Source organism: Sylvia atricapilla, chromosome 5, assembly GCF_009819655.1.
Source record: "Sylvia atricapilla isolate bSylAtr1 chromosome 5, bSylAtr1.pri, whole genome shotgun sequence".
NCBI classification, from domain to species: Eukaryota; Metazoa; Chordata; class Aves; order Passeriformes; family Sylviidae; genus Sylvia; species Sylvia atricapilla.
The window spans coordinates 25,139,751-25,161,210 of record NC_089144.1 but is presented as its reverse complement, the minus strand read 5'-3'; the positions used below and the strand labels follow the sequence as shown (position 1 = coordinate 25,161,210).

The 21,460-nt window shown below is 35.9% G+C and overlaps 1 protein-coding gene across 2 annotated transcripts in view; it reads left to right on the top strand.

Annotated features, from left to right (window-relative positions):
* Window positions 1-19,404, top strand: part of MDFIC (MyoD family inhibitor domain containing) — a 51,912-nt gene extending 32,508 nt beyond the window's left edge. For both annotated transcript variants that reach the window (XM_066318995.1, XM_066318997.1), the window contains exons 4-5: window positions 3,610-3,885; window positions 15,892-19,404. In XM_066318995.1, coding sequence (XP_066175092.1) covers window positions 3,610-3,885; window positions 15,892-16,139 — 524 coding nt within the window. In that variant the 3' untranslated portion in view covers window positions 16,140-19,404. The remainder of the gene's footprint in view (window positions 1-3,609; window positions 3,886-15,891) is intronic.
* The last annotated feature ends 2,056 nt before the right edge of the window (window positions 19,405-21,460 follow it).

The window sequence follows — 21,460 nt, the reverse complement described above, 5'->3', positions numbered from 1 at the left end:
CTGAGTGGTTGTGGTTTAATCTGGGAACTGTCAATTGCTTTTGTTCTTTATGCTAGAATGCGGTCATATGGTTCCTAATTGGTTTCAAGTGTGTTTTAACCATAAGATTCAAACCTCCCTAGTGCAAAATTATCAATAAAGTTAAAATAAATTTAAATTGAGATAACTAATCCATTTGGGGTTTTATTCCATTTTGATTTGACCTGCGTATCACACGTGAATACTATAAAGCCAGTCAGCTAAAATGTTGTATGTTAATGCTAAAAGACTCAAGTAAGAGTCTTGGGGAACAGGATTACTTAATAAAAAAATAAAATTAAAAAACCATAGAAAATTCCCTAAACCCTTAGTGAAAATAATAATAAAAGCAAAAACCTATTAAGTGTTCAGATTTCCAAGACTTTCCATTTACTCACAGTTTGATAGAAACACACCTAATTTTGAAGATTGAATTTTGGATATTTTGTCAGTTTACTATATTGTAGCAAAGCGCCCAAAATATACAAACAATTTGTGAGCTGCCACCACTAATTAAACTGGATTAGGTCACAGTTTTATAAACTAACATCCAGAAATAGAGAATTTTTAGAAAACTCTATTGCCTGTTTATTGAGGAAGGGTAACTGCTCCCCAGCAATTCTAGTTCATTGGTACAACTGCAGTACTCCACAGCAGAGAATCATAGACAATGCAGGGAGAGGAAACATTACATGAAACATGAAAAACACTGTTCCTTAATTACAAAATCTGCATTTAAGTGGGATAATGAAGATAAAACTAAGGGGTGCTGTGGACATAAACACTGAATTTTAGAGAGCAAATTTTTATTTCTGATATTGGCAAAGATTTTTGACTGTGATTAGGTTTGCACTGACTTTTTAAAATGGAATGAATAACATTTAATTTTTGAAAAAAATAATTTTGCACATACATGGAAAGAGAATATACATGAAGAGTTCCTGGTAGTATACTTTTAATAATACTTATTCAAATAGGAGAAAATTTCCTAAAAAATGTTTTAGGACCTTTATGAGAGTTTGGAAATGTTAACCAAATAGATAGTGATGCCTTAAGTTTTAGCTTTAATGTTTTCCAGATTCTGTACTGCATTAGTATATAACTCTGAACTTCATATACAGTGTTAGCAAGTTCTCCTCACACTTTAGTTAGACAGAACAAGCCTTTTCCAGCCAGTGAACCAAAGATACCATTGCAGCTTTAGGCCCAAAAGCATTAACAGCAAACTGAGGAGAGCAATCTGGGAGGATGGGACTTCATAACCTGAAGCTGTAGTTGGACAATTAACCCCAATGTGTAAATGGACCAAAACTTGCAAAAGTGTGAAAACTCGTGACTGGTCATCCACCTTGGGTGTAGCCTCACCAGGCTCTTTTACTGCCCAAGGTTTGAAGGCTTTTTAATAAATACCTACTTCATTTCTTTAATGCTGTCTAGCCTCTGTTCTAGGTAGCCTCTCAAGGCATCAATAGCACAGATTGAATTCCAAAGTGAAGAAAGTGCCTTCTCATTCTTCTGTTCATAGGTTTTACAAACACTAATGCAAAACTGAAGGAGAAGCAGTTTTGGCATTGTCAATAAAAAAGCCTTTGGGCCACAGTTGGTTCTTCAGGTCTCAGATAGTGTGCTCTTGTTTTGTTGGCTTGGAGGTTTCTGAGCAGTTACTACTGGTAATGGAAGGGAATGATCTTTGATCTTTGTATTCTCTGTAACATCTTTGGGGAGTCTAAAACATGAATGTTTCCCCCAGCACTCCCTTTCTTTCCTGCAACAGAAAATTATCACTCTGGTCAAGTAGGTTCAAGCAGGGTTACTCTGACCTAGATAAATTCAGGCAGTCAAGGCTATCTTCTGAAAACATTAGTGGCAGTATCCAAAACATCAAGGAAAGCATGAACCTGTTCCTATTTAAACTATTATGAAAAAGATTCCTTTGTTGCCTGTGAGCGTGACCAGAAAATAAAGTTTAAGATTTGTGTGAAGTTTATTCGGGAAAAGTTTATGATAGTGGAGAAAGCAACCTGAGAATGGTGTTAGTGTTCAGGATAGAAGGAAGGCACTGGGGGTTTGTTAGACAAATTTAGAACTGAATCCTTTTAGAGACCATGTTGTTCTGTTTGTCCCAGTAGTATTTGTTGGAAAATTTGTTAACTGGTACCTGAAGTGATCAGTGGAGTTGTTTCTTTTAGAACAAGCTACCTATAATTATCTCTGTATATTTTTGCCTTGATACTGTGAAAACATCAGGAAATGGATATGAACTGTCTGAACAGAGAATGAACTGCAGCACTGTTTTTCCTTACTGCTGGCCCTAATTTCTTGTCCATTTGATATCTAATAGAATCTGGACTTTTTCTTTGACATAACATTTTTAAATAAATGAAGATTGGACTGTCTGAAAACCTCTTTACATCCAAGCATGATGCAGTAGTGTTTTGATTAGGAGAGGTGATTGGGCTGATGCTTTTTGATTGTGAAATCTTGTTGTGTTACTGTGTTTACAGTTTAATTAGTTTCCCCTCCACAAAATCTGCATTTTTTTTTCTAAATAAGAAATGTTGAATTGAAACCACTTTTTTATTACAAAGCTTTCCATTAAAAAAGCAGGCATCTTTTCTGCAGTTACAGACTAAAGGATACATAAGAAATCCCTTTTCCATGCTGTTGAAAATATTCTCATTTATGTTACAGTAGGTCAACACAGAATGGCCAATTTCATGCTTACTCATTAGAATGAGTTTATAACATACTTTCCGAGGCTTAGCCAGGTCACTGCAGATTCTTGCCTTGACACGTTTGTTTTTGGTTTTTTTTTTCCTTTGACCATTTTAGTGTTTCCATTAAATCCCTAACTGGCCTATTACAGCCATTTCTAAAATTGTGAATCTTTGTTGAAGAATATGGAGGGGGGTACTCTGGCTTGCCATAGCTCTGTGGTGTTTGAATGCATGTTCCTTCTGGTTTCCTCTTCCACAAAACCAGATTTTGATTGGTTTTGTACTTCTCAGTAATCCACAATCTTTATGAATTGAAGCTCAAATTTGTTAGTTCCCGGGATATTCCTGTTCTTTTCTAACACACTGGTCAGTGATGGCTGAGTGTCAGAGGACCCCTACCACATCACTCAGGTTATTTTTTGATAGCTGGCAGGTTGGCCAGCTTGCATCTTAACACACGTGGTCTGTATGTTTACTCTTACACTTTTTATTTCATTTAGGTGAATTTCACACATTATTAATTTGATTCCCTCAATACAAGTTTATTTCAGTCTTGCTACGTTCATTCCCAGTCTTGACATTTTCCCTTTCTTCAAATTCCTTGCATTATTCTCTCTGTGTAGTTCATAGAGCCTTGCAAGCCTTTTGTTGCATTGCCAAATGGGGCATCTAGGCCTTGTGAAGGCATAAGGTGCTTTTTTGAATACCTAATAATTATTTTTAATCTGGAGTTATTTTTTTGCTTTATTGGTCTTGATGCGAGAATTTTTACTTAGATCATTAAGAGCAAGGAACATTGCACTCCCAGTCCAGTCTAAAGTGTTCAGTTATCAATTTACAATTTTAATTAATCCTCTCTTTCTTGTACTTTAAGCACAACCTCAACGTTTGCCTCAGCCAAATACTTCAGCACTGGAAAGGAGTGAGGAAGAAAATGGCAAAATCAAAAATGGCCATGTGTGTCTGAGTAATGGAAGTGGAATTCACAATGGGGTCAAGCATATGCCTGCAGACAACAGAAAGATTTCATCTCCTGTTTCAGAAAAAATGCACAGAAAAATTCAATCCACCTTGTCTGTCAACAGCAACAGCAGCAAGAAGAGTAAAATAAGCTCTGTGTTTTCTCAAAAGCCAGGTACTTCACCAGAAGGTAAGCTGATATTCTTATTAAAAAAACCCAAACTGAATAAAGACCAACCAAACCTCAGTAAAAATTATACAATCAACTGAAAATAATTGAAGAGTGTGACTCATGCTCCAGAAACAAGTAGAAGTTATTAGATAAAAGACAAGCTTCTTTCCCAAAGGAAAATATTAAGTATTTGAAGGAAAGGGAAGGAATGGGTTTCAAACATTTGGGCAACATGATCTGGTAATATTTTAGTCTCTGTACTTAGTATCCTGAACTGATGGGAACTCCTGTCAACATTGTCACACATGCACCAGAAAAAAAAAAATTAAAGTACTACTAGTTCAAAGCACAGTAAATATTTAAATCCAGTAATGGCTGGCTCCATAAGGGTAGACTTTGCTTTTGAAGTGTTCTGTTAGCTGATATCCTGACTAGCTGTGAGCTCTGAACAATTGATAATAAAACAATGACCTGTGCTTCAGGTGTGCCTTATGCTATATTTGGGATGTAGGTAATGTGCACAAAAGGGCTTCATACTCCTTCATAGCTTAAATAAACAAAATTAGATAATTTCTCTTATGTTTTAGTTGTGTCTCTGTGCTCTCACTGCTTGCATTTACACTCATGATTCCAGAGTTTCTGAGCTTCTTAATCCACTGCCTTCCCATTAGCCCTAATATACTCAATGGACTTTGCTACTGCCTGCTACTGCCCTTAACAAGGAGAGTGTAGTGACTCTAGAAATTTTATTGGTTTGAGAGACATAGATGTGACTGGTTAAAAAAACACCTCTAGAGGGAGGGGACAGACATTCTTAGAGAAGTGGGAGGCGGTACTGTTCAGTGAAATGGGGAAGATTCTCAGCCAAGATGAAAGGATGAGGGATCAGAAGGACAGCATGTAGCTCCCTCAACGAAGCCTACTGATGTCAGTGGAGTGACTCCTTTTAGTAAGTTTTAGTCAAACTTAGTGAATCTGTGTAGTAACATCAAGAACAGCTTCAGTCAGACCCTTCTATGGGCTGTCCCCCTTGCTATTGTTTATTTTCATGTTTATCTTCAAGAATCTACTGCTACTTTTCTGTTGTACTTTTAGTCCTCTAACATTTTTCTATCCAAAAATCACAACTTCATACTTCCTGTATTCCCTTTTCTGACTTGTGATATATCCTTATATGGTTGTCCTTACTGCACTTGGAAAAGACGGTGTCTTAAGAATCCTAGATCTGTTCATGTGACTGAAACAAAGTGCAGACCTCTGAATTTTAGGAAATTTAACCTCTAAAAAAAACAACAAACTGTTGTTTCAGAGGCAGTGCCAGCCCTGTTCATTCCCCTATACAGTTAATTAAGGCAAACATTTCCTTTTTTCTTCTTAAATTATCCTGTCATAAAAACACTTGTTTGGTTTTTTTCTGTTTAATAACTGAATACAACTATGTCAAATTACTAAGCTATTGAAGAGAAAATTAATATCTTCAGATTTAACTTTAAGTTCCAATGTCTCATTTTAATATCCAGCACAATTTTGTTAGTTGCCTGAAACTGCTAGCATGCAATATTTTTATATACAGTAGAAATACTGTAAGAAATACTTAAAGGCATATCCAATTAAAATATAGATAATTAAGCAGTGTTGTCACATTGTATAAGTTGCATTCTTTCAAAGCACAAAAATACAGGATCGTCCTATTGTCACACTCAATTTCACAAGTCACCTGATATCAAGGTTAAATATAGTCAACACTGTGCATCTGGTATTGTAACGTTCTCCTTTTGAATGTGAGAACTTGGATATGTGCTCTGAGTAGCTCATCCCATTCTGCAGATGTCTGCAGCTCTAAATTTTCTTTTACTCAATCCAAGCAAAGCACAGGTTTTATCATGCAATGATTAAAGCATGTCTGGTGTATTGGAATATGCCCGTAAGGTAGTATTTGTTTTTATAAGTGATTTTCTGGTTTTGAAGTTTATTTTGCTTTACAGTTCTCTGACAGTCATGGTTTATATTTGTGTAAATACATCTGCATGCACACATGTACAAGCCTTCTGACAGCTTCTTCAGCTTTTCAGTAACCCTATGGGACTACATGACAAAACTATAAACTAACTATAAGTAGTATTCTTATCAAGCTGTTGCCTTTCAGGAAGTATCAATATATGCTTTATTTGTTCTATCATCCCAGTTTTCTAGAAGATGCACAGTCAGAAAATCTGGTAACAGTTGCTTGAAATATCTAAATTAACACAAAGAAGAGCTCACTGTTTCAGGGAAAAACGATTTATTGATAGCTTAAAAATAATCGTGCTATTACTACAGGTCATGTTAACCCCTTATGAACTACTTCTGGAAGACTGCATTACAAAAACCTGATATAATTAGCCCAGTTACTTGTTTAAAGGGCTGTAATTACATTTAAATCAGGAATATATGCATATATATGTGTGTGTATAATTTTACTAAGCCAGAAGAGTGTATTAATTAGTTCAGTGACTGAGAATTGCACAGACATTCTTTGAAAATGGTATACACAACTTAATTGGAACGTAACTTCTGCAGCTTCTTTGTGTAATGAAGATTTTTGGCCAAAGAGGCGTTTTTCTGAGCAGTTGCCTCTTCTGATTCAATGACATTTCTGTAGAGGTTATTGACACAGCTTACAGGAAGATGGAAAAGATACAAAGCTATTGAAAATTATTTGTGACATTGCTTAACTACCTGGCTTTGCTTTAACTTGTACCATGTTAACCTCCTAAGGCACTGGTTGCTGCTGAAGCATTGCTGGGTTTGAATTTACTTGAAGGTGTGTATTTGTATTCAGGCACAAATATATACATATAGTGTAATGATATAAATTCTAGGCAGTTTTTTAAATGGTCTTATGCAGAAAGAGACAAACGATATTTATTTTGTACTGTAATAAATCACCCAAATTCATTCACCTGCTTAGTTTACTATAGCATCCAGGAAGTTTTAGTAGAAAGAAATAAAGTAAACTTTCAGATATTTCAATTCACTTTAATTTTGCTATTCCTTATGTAGTACCTTGGATTTTATAATCTAATTTATAATCTAATTACAATCTAGCCTTGTTTGGTTTTTTAAACCTGAAAATACACACACGGTATTTTTACTTCATCTGTGTTGTCTTCCTCCTTGAGTGTTCTTGTCTGTTGTCAGTCAGGAGACTTACTGAATTAAGTGAAGGAAAGTGGCCAGAGAAAAGGAAAAGTTATGTCCTCGGAAGAGAATTGAAAATTCTGGCTGTCAAGTTGAGTTTAAAATATAGGAAAGAGAAAATATTTTTTTCTTGTTCTATCCCAAAAGCTGCATTCTTCTTGTTTCTTCTTAGAAGACAAGATGTGAATATTTCTGGAGCACCACACTTGGCTGTAATGCAAAGTTTTTCCAGGTCTGGTACTTTGCTCTAGAATATTCTATTGACAGAACAGAGAGCTTGGAAGTTCTTTTGAAGCAGGATAGAATCAAGAAACATGATGGGCTTGCCCCCATCCTGCACAGGAGCATATTTGGGTTCATGCTTATTTAAAACGTAGCATTCTGCTTCATATACTGCAGCTTTCACTATATATACTAGAAAGCTAAATGAAGTTCAGTATTACTTTACCCTGGGTAGCAGGTCTTCCCATGAAGGTTGGTACTGCACTTGTTGGTCCCCAAAGCACTAGGCAGTCCTAACACCAGCCATGAAACCTCCCAGTCTGCCACTCCTCAAAAATTCACCCACTGCAGTTAAGAACTCTTTTATTAATTGTTCCAGCTGAAAACTCCACTTGTGCTGTGGGTCACATCTTGTGAACTTTTTGAGGTGATTTTGTGTAGGAAATGCAACTGACATTTTGGTAGCAGTAGTAAAAAAGCCTTAAAAACTCCTTTTAAAAATGAGTCTGAGGTATACGTGGTCATGTCAGCATTCCAGAATATGCTGGTTAGAAACACTTTCACATCCAGTGAGACTTAGGAGGGTGTGAGTGCACTCACCAGTTCTGCATTTCTTCCACATCTATTATTAATCCGTATTGTCCCTGAAGAAATCTTACTCAGCTCCATAACTTACACTACAAAAAACCAAAGGAATTAGGAAATAGCTGGAGTTTCGCTGCTAAAAAGCAGTTTTTTAAACACTGTTTCAGTTCTAAAGATTTTTCAAAGGGAGTGGGTAGGTTTCAGTGAATATTGGGAATAAAAAAATTTAGCTCAAAGAAATTTTAATAATCTTTTGAATTATTGATGCAAGAGGTGTCACAGTACTTCCAAAATTCTAGTTGGTAGGTCACTAGCAAAGAGAATTGTTAGTATTTTGCACCTGTTTGTTATGAGCAGTGCAGAAAAACACTTTGGAAACATGGAAAAGCAATAATGATGTTAATACAGTTTTTGAATCAAAACAATCGTTTATGAAAAGTTAAGGATGGAAAGAGGGAATAGAGGTTTTAATTAATTTTTGGCATTAATCTGTTGCTTCTGGTCAAGTTGTTGTGACCTCAGAAGTTACTGTTTTGGCAAAGAAGTTCCCACAACTCCATTGATTTGATATTTTCAGTTTAATGTGGTACTTCATTCAAAAGGCTTTGAGCATACACAATTGCTATATTCATTTGGAAACAGTAGCTTGTTAAACTATGCTGAACAGATCATGAGCCTGCTTTCTGTGACTCTTTATTCCTTCCTTGCCAGGCGTTCTAAATTAGAAAGGCACTAGAAGGCATCTTCTTTGCAATGGGTTTCTTCCAGGAGGGGGTCTTTAGGAAGTGTAATAAAGCTAGATGCAGCAGTGAGCTAGATAAGGAAAGCCTGCAGCATGGGGGTGAGACTGGGGAAGGACAGTCAGTGCAGACTTGTCACCACATTTAAGTTACCATTCATGCTTTCCCAGAAGCAAAGCCTGAAACAACCTTCCTCAACTTGTGGTGTTGAGCTTAGAGACACGATGAACTATTTCACCCAAAGTGTGGGTGTTTTTTTAGATCTAGTGTTTAAAATTCAACTTTTCGGGATGCATTTGAGTGAGGCATCCCTCTCCTCCTCCCTCTTCTTTTTAGTATAATGCAACTTCATCTGTTCTAGATTTTTAATCAAAGCATGGGGTTGGTGGACACTATTTAACTCCTGCTGCTGACTACATTAATTTATTAGAATATCCCAAGTGATACTGATGGCTTAACTGAAGACAAAGCAAGTCCAACAAATAGCCTTTGTATTAAGCCAGGGTCTTAAGAGCCACTAGGTGCATACACATGGAGAGTAATTGAGTAGTTGTCTTAACACGCTAGCTGACTTCTTTTTGAAGTAGGAGTGTTTTACTTCAGTTTGTATAATTTTATAGGAATAATAGGAATAGGAATTATAGGAATAATTGTTTTCAGGAAACTTTCCTTTAATGCGCATGATTTGCAATAGAATTGCGTTGGGTTTTTTTCCTCATGAAGGACACCAGAGCAGCAGTAAGTTTTCTTTTATATTCTGTTCAGTTGTTTGATTGGTATTATTTACTGACATTCAGTAAGAGTGTGCATCAATAGCCTAATATTGCAGAAATCTCTTTGGCTGTCTCTCAACTTGGCTGTTTTTTTAAAACATACATACACTTCTGAAATCCATTCTGTAGCATTAACTAGTATTTAGACAGCTACTTCTTAGTATCCTGCTATCTCTCTGCTTTAGCTGAAATTTTACTTGTTATGTTTTAGAAATTCGTTCAAAGTGGATTTGTGTCTGAGCATGAAGTGCTAAACAGAGGGTTTTGTTAGACAAGAACACAGTTGTGATGTATCAGAACACAGTTGTGAATCAGGCAGTGGGTAAATAACATTATCATGTGGTGAAATATGTTTTTTGAAGAGTGATGTGTTTTAACTATGTTTTACTTTTTTTTTTTGCATAGAAGTCTTCAAAGGTAATTTACATGTTTTTTAATAGCACTGAACAGGGCCTGTAATGGAAAAAGGGTCTTCCAACAGCATCTGCTTTATAAGTACATAGTCTAGTTAACCTAACTTCTCTCAGTATTTGCAGTGGTGAGCAGTGGCAATGAAGGCTTCATATTCTAAGGAACTCTTAGGTATTGGAAGTTAGCAGATTCCTTAGTATGCATGTTTAAAATGGATAATTTTACTCCTGAGCTTATGTCTGTATTGAGAGCTTAGAATATAAGCTTTGATGGAAGTTTCCATGTGTTCAGTGTGATTTGCCTGTTCAGGCAACATTTTAATTTTCTTGTTCAATAGAGATAATAGATTTTTATTTTAAATGGTGAAATATCACATATACTTTGTAACTATGTTTTCCCCTGTCTAAATAAATGTCACTCTTTTATCTAGAAATAACCAAATTCCATACAAAATGTCAGTTCATTCTTTCTGCCTTTTCTTATTTTCCTGTGAACATTTTCCTGGGTGCAGTGATGTTTCTCAAAAGAAAGGCAGTGGGTCGCAGAGCCTGCCCATGAGTTCCATTGCAGGAGCTGTGGGAGGTGTGACGGCGTGTGTGCTGTCACTCGGGAATTTTGCTCCTCTCCTCTGCAGCCCTTTAGGAACCTGGTGCTGGGGTGGCTCCTGGCTGGTGCTGGGGTGGTTTCTGGCTGGTGCTGTGCTGCTCCAGCTGTGGGCTCTCTGTGGCTGGCGCTGTGTGTTCATCACAGCCGCTGCCAGCCTGCGGGATGCCTGTAGCACCTGCTGGGGCTTCTGTTCAGGGCTCTGCAGGGGCCCGCAGTAAACCCCTGCTGAAGACCTCAGCTGTCACTTTGATTGTGAGTTTGCCCTTTTTGATTCTCTCTGTGAGACAGCAGAGTGCCTGGAGATTTGTTTTGAGTTGTCTGAACTTGGTGAATATAGTTAGTAAGAAGCTGACCAAGGTCACCATCCTGTAAGTGAGCTTATTTACCACTGTAGACATGAAAAACTTTTATCATATGTGACCTGCCTTCTTGGTATGAAAGCTTTTTGAGTCAGTTTGTGACAGCTTAGTGTCAAACCTTACAAAAGCAGCACATAGCAGCCTGCACATACATTTCTCTGTGTATTTTTCAGTTCACCTTCTGCATTTCTTGTACAGTTTTGATGGTTGATAGTTCTCTTAAAAATCTGTCTTTAAAGTAGAGCTGCACCTTTTCATAAAAATGAAGAGGAGATGGTACAAGGGAAATTGAAATGAAATAAAATAAATGCGTATTTCAGTATTTGAAAGAAATTGTTTACCATGCTATTATCTGTACGCAGAAGTTTTTGAAGTGAAAAGTAGTATGCACATGCAAATGTTTAAAGATATGGATTAACATTAAAATAGTTTTCTTGTTTTATTGGTATTATTTCTTTTCCTTTAATGAGCGTAGCTGTTACAACTGGGGTAAGGTAGAAGTGGAACTTTCTGGACTTTTATAACAGTGTGTAAACAGTTTGAAGGGATCTTAGGCCTGTTTCTTGTCTGGATGTTGTCTGTGGTAACATTTAAAATCCAGGTAAAGTAGATGTTACATGTACTCTTACAGTAACAGTTGTTACTGTATCCACTCTGATTAAATCAGCACAGGTTGGGGTGTGTGTGTGTCCGATATAAAGCAGCAAAACCTTGAACATGTTGGTTGGGTTCTCTTTGCCTTGGCATTATTTAACAGTTTTGATGAAGTTCCCTAACAAATCTGTGCCTTTTGGGGATATGCCAAAGGATTAAGGAAACACCTTCTCTTACATTGGTTTCAAAAATGCCAGATGGGATGACCTTTTTAACTTCAAGTCTGACTTTCATCCTAGACAAAATGAAAGAATAATTGAAGATAAGCTTGCATATCTGAAATATCACCTTTTTTCCCCTAAACACAAGTTGGTCTAATAAAATGTACTAGCATTGCCTACAGATCAAGACTGTTGTAATTTATGCCAATCAGCATAGTTTATGGGAGCTTAGATCTAGTCAACAAATGTGAAATAGTGTTTTGATGAAATCAGAAGCATTTGGTAAAAGAACATAGGTAGATGTACTGGTTTAGATTTTTTTTTTTTTAAGTATGCCACTAGACAGTGTTCACACTCCACATCCTCACTTTTTTTATAGTGACAGCCTCTAGTGCAGCATTTTCTCAATTAAAGTGCAATATAAGAATTAAAAAAGGATGGAAATTTGAGACTGGTGTGGTGTAGTACAAAAGTCCTACGGAAAAGTTTGTCTTCATTAATGATTTGACTGTGTGATGAAACTTAAATACTTCCACAGAGATGGAAATTGATTTGATGAAAACTAAAACATAAAGAAACTTCAGAGTCAACAATAGTGCATCATGGATGTCAAGGCTAATGGAGTTCTGTCCCCAGTAAAGACATGCCCCTAATTCTTGATTGTGCTGCTATATCTAATGGGAAAAGAAGAATGAGACCCTCTAATTCTCAAACAAACAAAAAAGAGCTTAAAGAAATAGATGGTTTTAAGCTGGCACCGGTGTTGTAACTGGTATTACTGTACCGTTTCTGTATTAGAAAAGACTAGAATATACTCAAAGTTTCCAGAAAACACATGGTCAGACATTAAAATCACCAAGTTTACAAGTTTTTTAGTTCTACTTCGATTAAAGTGTTCCATTCCTCAAGCATCTAGAAAAAAAAGATTGGATTTTGATGGGGTAAGGTTAAAGAGTAGAAGTATAGTCTTTTGAAATTTAGAATAATACATCATATAAAATAATTTCCTTCATCTTATAAGCAGGAAAAAATTACTGGAGTGTCTTGTGCAAGCAGTGAAATATATTGTAGTGGTCTCCAACATGGTAATGAAAAACCTGTGGTCATATCTTTTGAAGTGAGCTTTGTGTAGCACCTTCATGTCTGTATTCCACTGATCGTAATGGAAATCGGTTTTAGCTGTATAATGTTTCTGGTGGAACCAACAGGTTGCTGTAGGAATGTAGATACTAGGGAAGGATGAGTTTTGTGAGGCATGTAAGTTTGTTATTACTACAAAAATACAGTATAGCTGTATCTTTTTCCTTTGATTGCATCTGTAGATAAGAAGCCAAGAAATAGGGGTTATACATGGAAGAAATTATTCTTCCACCCATTTTATCCAGCTGTATTACAGCCCTTTAGAGCTATGTTTCTGAATTTAGCAAGTCAGGTAAGACTAGGTAACAGCATGCTTTGTCATATGTTAAATAATTGCTACCTGGATAGCTATTAAAAGTCAGTAACATGAAGAACATAAAAACATTACTATTTCAGGTTTGTCCTTGAAATGTGGATCAAAGTTTATGTTCATTGTACAAATGAGTCATTGCAAGAATGAAGAGAGCACTAAAGGGTGTCTCTGCTTTCTTTTAATTGTTTGTGGAGGTTAAGTAAAATTGGTATATAAAGATTTTTTGAATCGAATATTAGGTTCTTCATCTGGAGAGAAGGAAATAAAAATAAATAGTAGGTAAATAAATCGTTTTAGTGTTCCAGTCAGTGAAGAAGAGATAGAAAGAAAGACCCTCTACAGAGTTTCTGTAATAATACTAATGGCCAAAATTTCCTACTATGTCTTGGACCTTTTTTCATAGCTTTTGCCTTTGAAATAGCTTCACTTAAATCAACATGGTCTCTTCTTGTGCATCTTGATTTGGTGGGTTTTTTAGATTAGGGGGAAAAAGTTCTTTTGTGGGTCCAGAAAATGCTTTCTGAGTACAATCTCTGTTTTTTTAACCTATGAACTCTGTTCCTTGCCTATCAGTAGAAATGTACTATAATGACTCTGAATGCGTGTTTCTCTCCCTGCAATTTTACATATCCCTGCATGAAGCAGGCAAGATTTTTTGAATACCTTATTTACGATATGTATACACACAAAGTTTCATTATGGTGTACTAAAAAAAATACTGTAGAACAACATTTGATGTAGTTTTATTATCTTCAAGCTGTATTTTAAAGATGCAATATACTAAAACCTTAGTTCCTCCAAAATGAAGGTTTCTTAGATAGAACTCTTGGCTTCTTTATCTTTTTCCTTCATGTTAAAAGAAAATCTGAAAGGCAATTTTACCTGAGCATATTTAACACCATCTCCATGACAACCAGCTAATTAATCACTATTAGTTTGGCTTTGGTCCTCTTTGGTGAACTGATACTCTCCAGCTTTTTTTCACATATCTTCTGTGTTTTCTATGAAGGTCATTTATTTAGCGACATTATGTCTTTGGGAGTGGAAGCCTTTTCATACAAGAACAATTTTCTTTAAAGCACTTTAAATATACCTGTGGTTTCCTCTCAGTTTTGCTTCCTGCACAGTAGTAGGGAGATTTTTAAGGTTAGAGTTTTGGGGGTTTTCCCTCTTCTTGCTTTTTCTGAAATCTCCATTTTTTCCTTTTGGGCATAAAGGTTCAGTAGTACACTATGACTGTGGCCACACTGCAGTACAGAAATGTCCAAGCTGAGTTTGCATCTAAGTAGTATAGTAAGTTAGAATAGGCTAAGAGTTCAAGTAGTTCCTTTGCTTCTTGGGACAGATTTGGCTGGTCTGAGCCTCTTTTGCTGAATTGCTGTAATTATTCATGCTTGCTTTTGTAAGTCATCACTGCACTATCATGCAGTCAGAGTTTCTGCTATGTTAGAGGTATTTGGAGTCAATCAACATACTTGTCATGGCTATTGCATATTCTTTTACATTTATAAATTTGGTTAAAAGGCCTCATAAGAGTATTGCTGTTGCAAGTAATTGCGTATTTTCCCTTGTGACAGCAGTTTAGCCTGTGAACTGTAAGAACATAGCATCTATAGAACATAATGTCTGTAGGTGCTCATACCAGTCGTCCGTATAACCCAATATCCTGTTGTTCCTAACAGACTCTTGTACAGGATACTTGTAATAGACTCTAGGAACAAGAGATAGGGTGAGGTTGTGCAGGATATTTTCCCCAGAACATTTTCCCAATCTTCACTAGTCTATGGCTAAAGAGTTCAAGGTTTACAAGCAGTAAAAAGAATGAAAGCTGAGGCTAAGAAAAAGAAGTATTTCTCCATCCTGAGCACATCTTGCATTTTTAAGTTTTCATTTTATTTCTGAATGACTATTCACTGCCTCTTACAAATTAAATATGTTTATACATATAAATTTATATCTGTTATGTAAAGTTGAGTATACCCCTCCTTCCTGCAGTCTCCTTTTCATTGGTGCATATTTAGTTCCAATCCATGTTTTCCTGTCACGTCTCATGGATGTTTTATTGTTTGAAGTTATTCCATATAGTTACTCTTTGGGTGCCGTATTTTTTGCAAATATTTTGTGGGACACCTTAATTATCTATACAATTCAGTAGTATAGTATTTAATACTTCTAAAAGCTGGATATTGATATTCAGGTGTAGTTAAGAACTCTTGAAAATTGAAGCAGTGCACTAAAAGAATTGCCAGTAGATTTGTGCAGAAAAGCAATAGAAGAATCTGTATTTTGACTGAATATTTTACATATTGCTGAAAGTAAGAAATGCATATAACATACTGTTAAGCTCGTTTTAACTTGCACAAAAAGCAATAAAACAACAACTCCATTGTGCAAAAAAAACAGTTTCAGAAGGGCGAGATGAACTGGGAAGGGCTGGAAATAATTTTTGATAGTTTCTTTCATTAGTTGTTTTTTAAATTTTTTTAATTAGTTTGTATAAGAATGTATAACTGAAGATAATAGAAACAGATACTTTACATAATAAATGACTAAGGAGATTGATCTGAGCAGCTCTGAGCAGAGTTTAGTACTTGGGATTTGCATGAAGTGAAGTGGTGACAGGAAACTTGAATAGAGTTGGAGATGAGTTGAGCTGCAGAAGTAACCATGAAGCTGGAAAGCACTTCTTTTTTGTGGTAGATTATGTCCACACTGAACCATTTTCATTCAGCTGCTTATTTAACAATGTCATATATCTGGATTTAGAATGACGTATTAATGATTTTCTCTTTTCTCCTTTTTTTTTTTTTTTTTTTTTTTTATTGTTTTCTTTGTTTGTTTTGTTGGTTCCTGACATGCTGCTGAACTACTACTATGAAGATTGCTGTGTTCACTGTATCCTGGCTTGCTTGTTCTGTGAATTTCTCACCCTCTGTAACATTGTTCTGGGACAAGCATCGTGTGGCATCTGCACGTCGGATGCCTGCTGCTGCTGCTGCGGGGACGAGATGGGGGATGACTGTAACTGCCCCTGTGATATGGACTGTGGCATAATGGATGCGTGTTGTGAATCTGCAGATTGCTTGGAGATCTGCATGGAATGCTGTGGGATCTGCTTCCCATCATGAAATATTTATCCCTTTCTATATTATTCTCTATAAAACTGGAGAGCTTTTCTTTAAATGCATATGAAGAAAGACAAGGTAAGATTTTCACACTTGCACTGTTAATTCCCTTTATATAAATATTTTTTTAAAAAGGAATCCTCAAATCTTTATTCTAACACAAATTGTATAGTTTTGTATGTGAAACTAAAGCTACATTCCAGCTTCCTTTTGGCTTTGCAAATGGAAGAGTTTACTGAAAGTGTATTATAGGTCTGATGGTGCAGGCCATATGAAGGCAAATTTGCCGTTTGAGTCGAGTGATAGGTTTTGGTCAGAGAACAAACTGCAAGGCAAAGCCTTAAGTATTTGCCTTTACCTACTTTAATGTTTAAACACTCAAATGCCACCATGCATAACATGCCTTTACAGGCATTCTGAAAATCAAAATATTTCTATTTCTCTCTCTTTGAGTTGAAAGCAACTTTGCTCTATTGTTTTAAACTTTCTTCAAAAGCCAGCATCAGAAATCAGAGTAGGTTTTGCTACAGTGGTCATGTTGACAATATGTCTTTTGTTTTGAATATCTCATTGATTAAAGAGCAGTTCCTGGTGTTTTCCATTGCTGAGACTATCTGACAATCCAACATCAAATATAAGTTTTGCCCTGGACTGGAAAAGTACCAGGATTTCTTTGTCATCAATCAAGACAGAATAGAGACCTTATCATTTTACTTCAGTATTATTATTACTTGAAATGCTTTGTCTTAGAAAGAGGCTTTGGAAATCTGTGTAAACATGAAATACAGAGTAACAAACTAATAGACTAACAATACTTCAAAAATTGGCTATGATAGGAAAATAATTAGAAGTTAACTTAAGAATCTAAACTAGTACATAAAGTGGCCTGGTCAGTGTTTATGGCTTTGAAGCCAGTGTCACATAGCTTAGTATTTATTTCTTTAGAGTGTAAGAAAGATCTACAGAGGGTAGCAGAATTTAAACATATATAAAACATGTATAAAAACAGATTAAAACTGACTTGATCAAGGAATTCTGCCATTATATGCAAAAAGCAAGTGAAAAAATGTTTATTCTCAAATACATTTTAAATTTTCTTTTTAAATAACTGTAAAAAAAATCATTTAAAAACATATAATATGCTTTCAAAATAAAAGGATTTGTATTTAAAATGTTTGAAAAATACAATTAGGATCTGTTGGATGTAACTGTATATTCCCTATTACGCCATTAGGTTTTTCCAAGAAATATCTCTCTTTTGTAATTGTAATTGTGGAACATATAAGGACATTTATGGGATTCCCAGATTTAGGGAATTAAAGTACCCATTTTCTTTACCATCTGCTATTTTTTCTCCTCCATGTCTGTTGCTCACAAACTTTTCTGTGTAAACCACCCATGCATCTTGATTCCCATTTCCACTCCAGATATTCCATTTGTAGAGTGTAGATTTGTAGATCTCCTAAATTAAGGCCTTGTTACAACAGTCATCAATAGCCAATAGCATGTATGTTGAGTGAATTGGCCATAAATGTCTCTTTCTACTACAGTGAATTCAATTTATGCAAATGTGACAAGCTAAAGATCACAGGAGTGTGAAGCTAAGTCGACAAATGGTCTGATATTAACCAAAGCTTCTTCTTGTGAACACTGACTAGTAGTGCCTACTACTGCAAGTTATCACTGAAGCCAAATCCTTAACTATACTAGGGAGCTGGGAAGTGTTACATTTTGCCTTAGCATATGCAATATTGTGGTGTATTCTGGTGCAATGCAGATTCACCCTCAGAGGGTTTCCTAATCTGTTTTTTGATATTTGCTGCATTATTCTTATATTCGGGGTTTTTTCCTCCTATATTGGGCTAGGTTATGATCTGTATTACGTAAATTAAGTGCATTTCCATTCATGTAAGAATTTTCTATTGGTTAAATTCCAGTTAGAGAGCACAAAAATATTATGGTAATAGGCAGGCTAATAAGGAATAATATAGTTAAATTGATAAATTCCCAGTGCTCAGAATCAGGCTCATGGGGCTCAATTATGACTCCTAAAAGGCTGAACCACATTGGGAAGGGGGAAGAGGTGCCTTGGTTGAGTGGCATTGCCTGGAGGCATTTTGTCTTTGTGAGGCATAATGCCTCTGGGGAAACTGGGGGCATCACAGTGAGCATTGGGACTCAATGCACCTTGGAAAAAGTCTAGACAGTACTTTGTCCATTGTAGGTCTGTGGTTGACACCGTGGTTGTGGGAACATGTTCTCTGGGGTTAGACAGCACCATGAACTGTCTTTCCTCATGTCCTTCTGGTCAGAGAGAGGTGAATTATGGCTGTTTTTTGTCTGACTGCTTTTGGGACAGGGAAGAGGACTTCCAGTCTCTTGTCCTGCCTCAATATCCTCAATATCTTGTCCTGCTGGAGCAGTTCCAGTTCTGTGCTTGGAAAATGCATGTTTTTGTATTTTAGTGAACGCTAAATGTTACTAAAAATTACTTTTACCACAGGTTGATATGGTTTAAAAAAAAAAAAAAAACAAGCAAAAAACCAATCTAGAGAGTTCTTTCCCTGTGTAAAAGTTATCTAGAGTTTGCCCTGCACAAGCCCTTGTTTCTACTTACTGGAACTTAGTGGGTTTGTGATTTATTGGAATTATGAAAACAGTAATTACAAGAAATTTGTTCATGCATATGTGTATACACTTTTTCTCACACACATGGACATACACACAGAGATATGTCTTTTCCCACTGTATTTGTGAAATGCTAGGAAGTGAAAAGAGTGTTATTAAACATGATGATGATTAGAAGTATCGAAGTATTACAGAAAATTAAAAAAAATTGTGTATTTTGTTTGACATTTAAATGTAATCTGCTACTGTTTGTCATAGATATATTAGCACTTTTGAAAATTGCATCTTTGTAGCAGAGAATATTAGCATGTAGTTTAAGGAATTCCTTTCTGTATTTATATCCTAAAATTCTGTTTTGTAATTTTCATTCTGTAATCAATCTTGTAAGCACCTTGTGTCATTTAAAAAAAAGCAGAATTAGAAGTCAAATGTGAAAATAGAGTTTAAATAAAATGAAAACATTAGAAATTAATTGTCTATTTTATAATAGTTCTTATGAACTTGTACAGTATTTCAGGTTATAGTTCTGCAAACTGGCCCATTTGAAAAATATGCTGTTTGTATTTTATATCAATTGGATGTGCTACTTGCAAACACTATTTTGAAATAAAGATCTTTATTTTGAAAGTTTTGGATACCACCTTCTTCTAGTCTTGCCTTTTTACTTCCCGATAATTTCATGTCTTTTTGTGTTGTTTTCTTTGCTTTAACCCTTCCTAAAGGTGTTGGCCTTTGGGTGACTTGCACAGAGGATGAACTGGTGTACAAGTTGTCTTGCAGATGGAGCTCAGCCAACTCAGGCACTAGAAGCTGTACGAGTATGAACCTCCAGCAGTAAAAAAAGTTTGTTGTTAAGAGGGAAAATTCATTCCTTGGTGAAAATGGATTAATTAGGTGATATTCCAGTAATGATTAAATTTTTTTCAAAATGAAAGTTATTTTAGTAGATCCACAGCAAGTCTTCATTTTAGTAAAAATTAAAAACAAAACAGACTGAACCAAGAGTGTAATCAGCTTTTAGTATTTATATGATTCTTTTTCTCATGTTGGCTTAAGCTAAGTGTGAACATCCTTATGCTACTTTAAAACTTCAGAAACTGCGTGTCTACAGACTTCTGCGCTAACTTTTCTACATCTCTACCCCTGAAGAGGGTCAAAAACAATTGCTTCTCTGGCCATTACTGAGGAAAGATGATAAAACTGGCAGAAGTTGTGTTTGAATGTGTATCATGAAGTCTTGCATTGAGAGTGTGCACCAAAAATACTTGTTTTAGTAAATGAACTGATAAATACATAGACAAATAGTATCATTTGACACCTATTTTAGTTGGTTTAGCCATCCATAAGATTTCTAGGAGAAAATGGCTCCTGTGAAGGATTTGGAGCATTCAGGAGCTTTTGGATTGAATAATGGCTCTGTTTCAGTCATAGTTCTCATGTTAAGAACTGTGTATTGACTTAGATGAATCACTGATTTTATAATATTCAAAATGAGAAACTTTTCTGAGCTCTTCATACTTTCAGCTTTTTTTCACACTATCTTAATGGTTGCAATATTGGATGTATGTTCTTGGAGAGCAGTGCCAATTATATTGATGTATCTCCATGATAAAGCTTTTATTGTCTCCTGTCTTGTAACTTTGTAAAAGGTAACAGATCATAGAATGAATAATGTATCTGAAATCTTGCTCTTGGCCCCAAAATTAAGTTAAACATAAGAGAAATATCTCCCTAATACCTTGTCTTGGTCCTTGAATGCATACACCATGCACTGCAAAACTCCACATTTTGTTGATGGTGACAATAGTAGCTCTAGAATCCTACAGACATTAGTCATGTTTTTTCCCTTACCCTCCTAACCTTTTGCCAGATCTTAGCACTTCCAAAGAGAGCAGAGAGACATTAACTCAGTTTTAATGTTGAAAGAAGTTCAATAAAAATAATACACTGCACTCGCTTCCAAGGTGCACTTGTTGAGTCTGCTCAGTGCACTTGAATGTGAAGTTGATTGCTTGTATAAAGTTAAACACTTCCTTATGCTATTTACCAGTGATTTGGTGCTAGTGTTATAAAAGGATGGGTTTTCTCTCCTTTAGAAATCTTTAATATGATGGGATATTTCTACTACAGTTGGAAAGAGAACGTTCTCTGAATGATCATTCTGCAAAACAGGCAGATGTTTAATTTGATTAAATGTTCTTAATGTCTTTATGGCTTTTAATCAGAGCTTCATAGAATGGCTTGGGTTGGGAGGGACCTTAAACATCATATGGTTTCAACCCACTTGCCGTAGGCAGGGAGAGCTTCAACTAGATCAGGTTGCTCAAAGCCCCATCCCTTGATTTTGAATACTTCCAGGGGTGGGCCATCCACAATTTCTCTGGACAACTTGTTCTAGTGCCTCATCACCCTCACACTGGGAATTGCTTCCCAATATCTAATCTAAACCTCCCTTCTTTCAGCTTTAAGCCCATTCTCCCTCGTCCAACTTGTAAATAGTTACATGACCTTGTAAATAGTCTCTCATTTTCCTTTTAGGCTCACTTCAGGTAACTGGGAGGCTGCAGTTAGGTGACCCAAAAGCTCTTTTTTCCAGGCTGAACAATTCCAATTCTCCTATCAGTTGAGCACCCTTATTAAAACACTGAGTACAGTCCTGTTTTCTTATTTTATGTACGCATATTATAGCAGTTGTT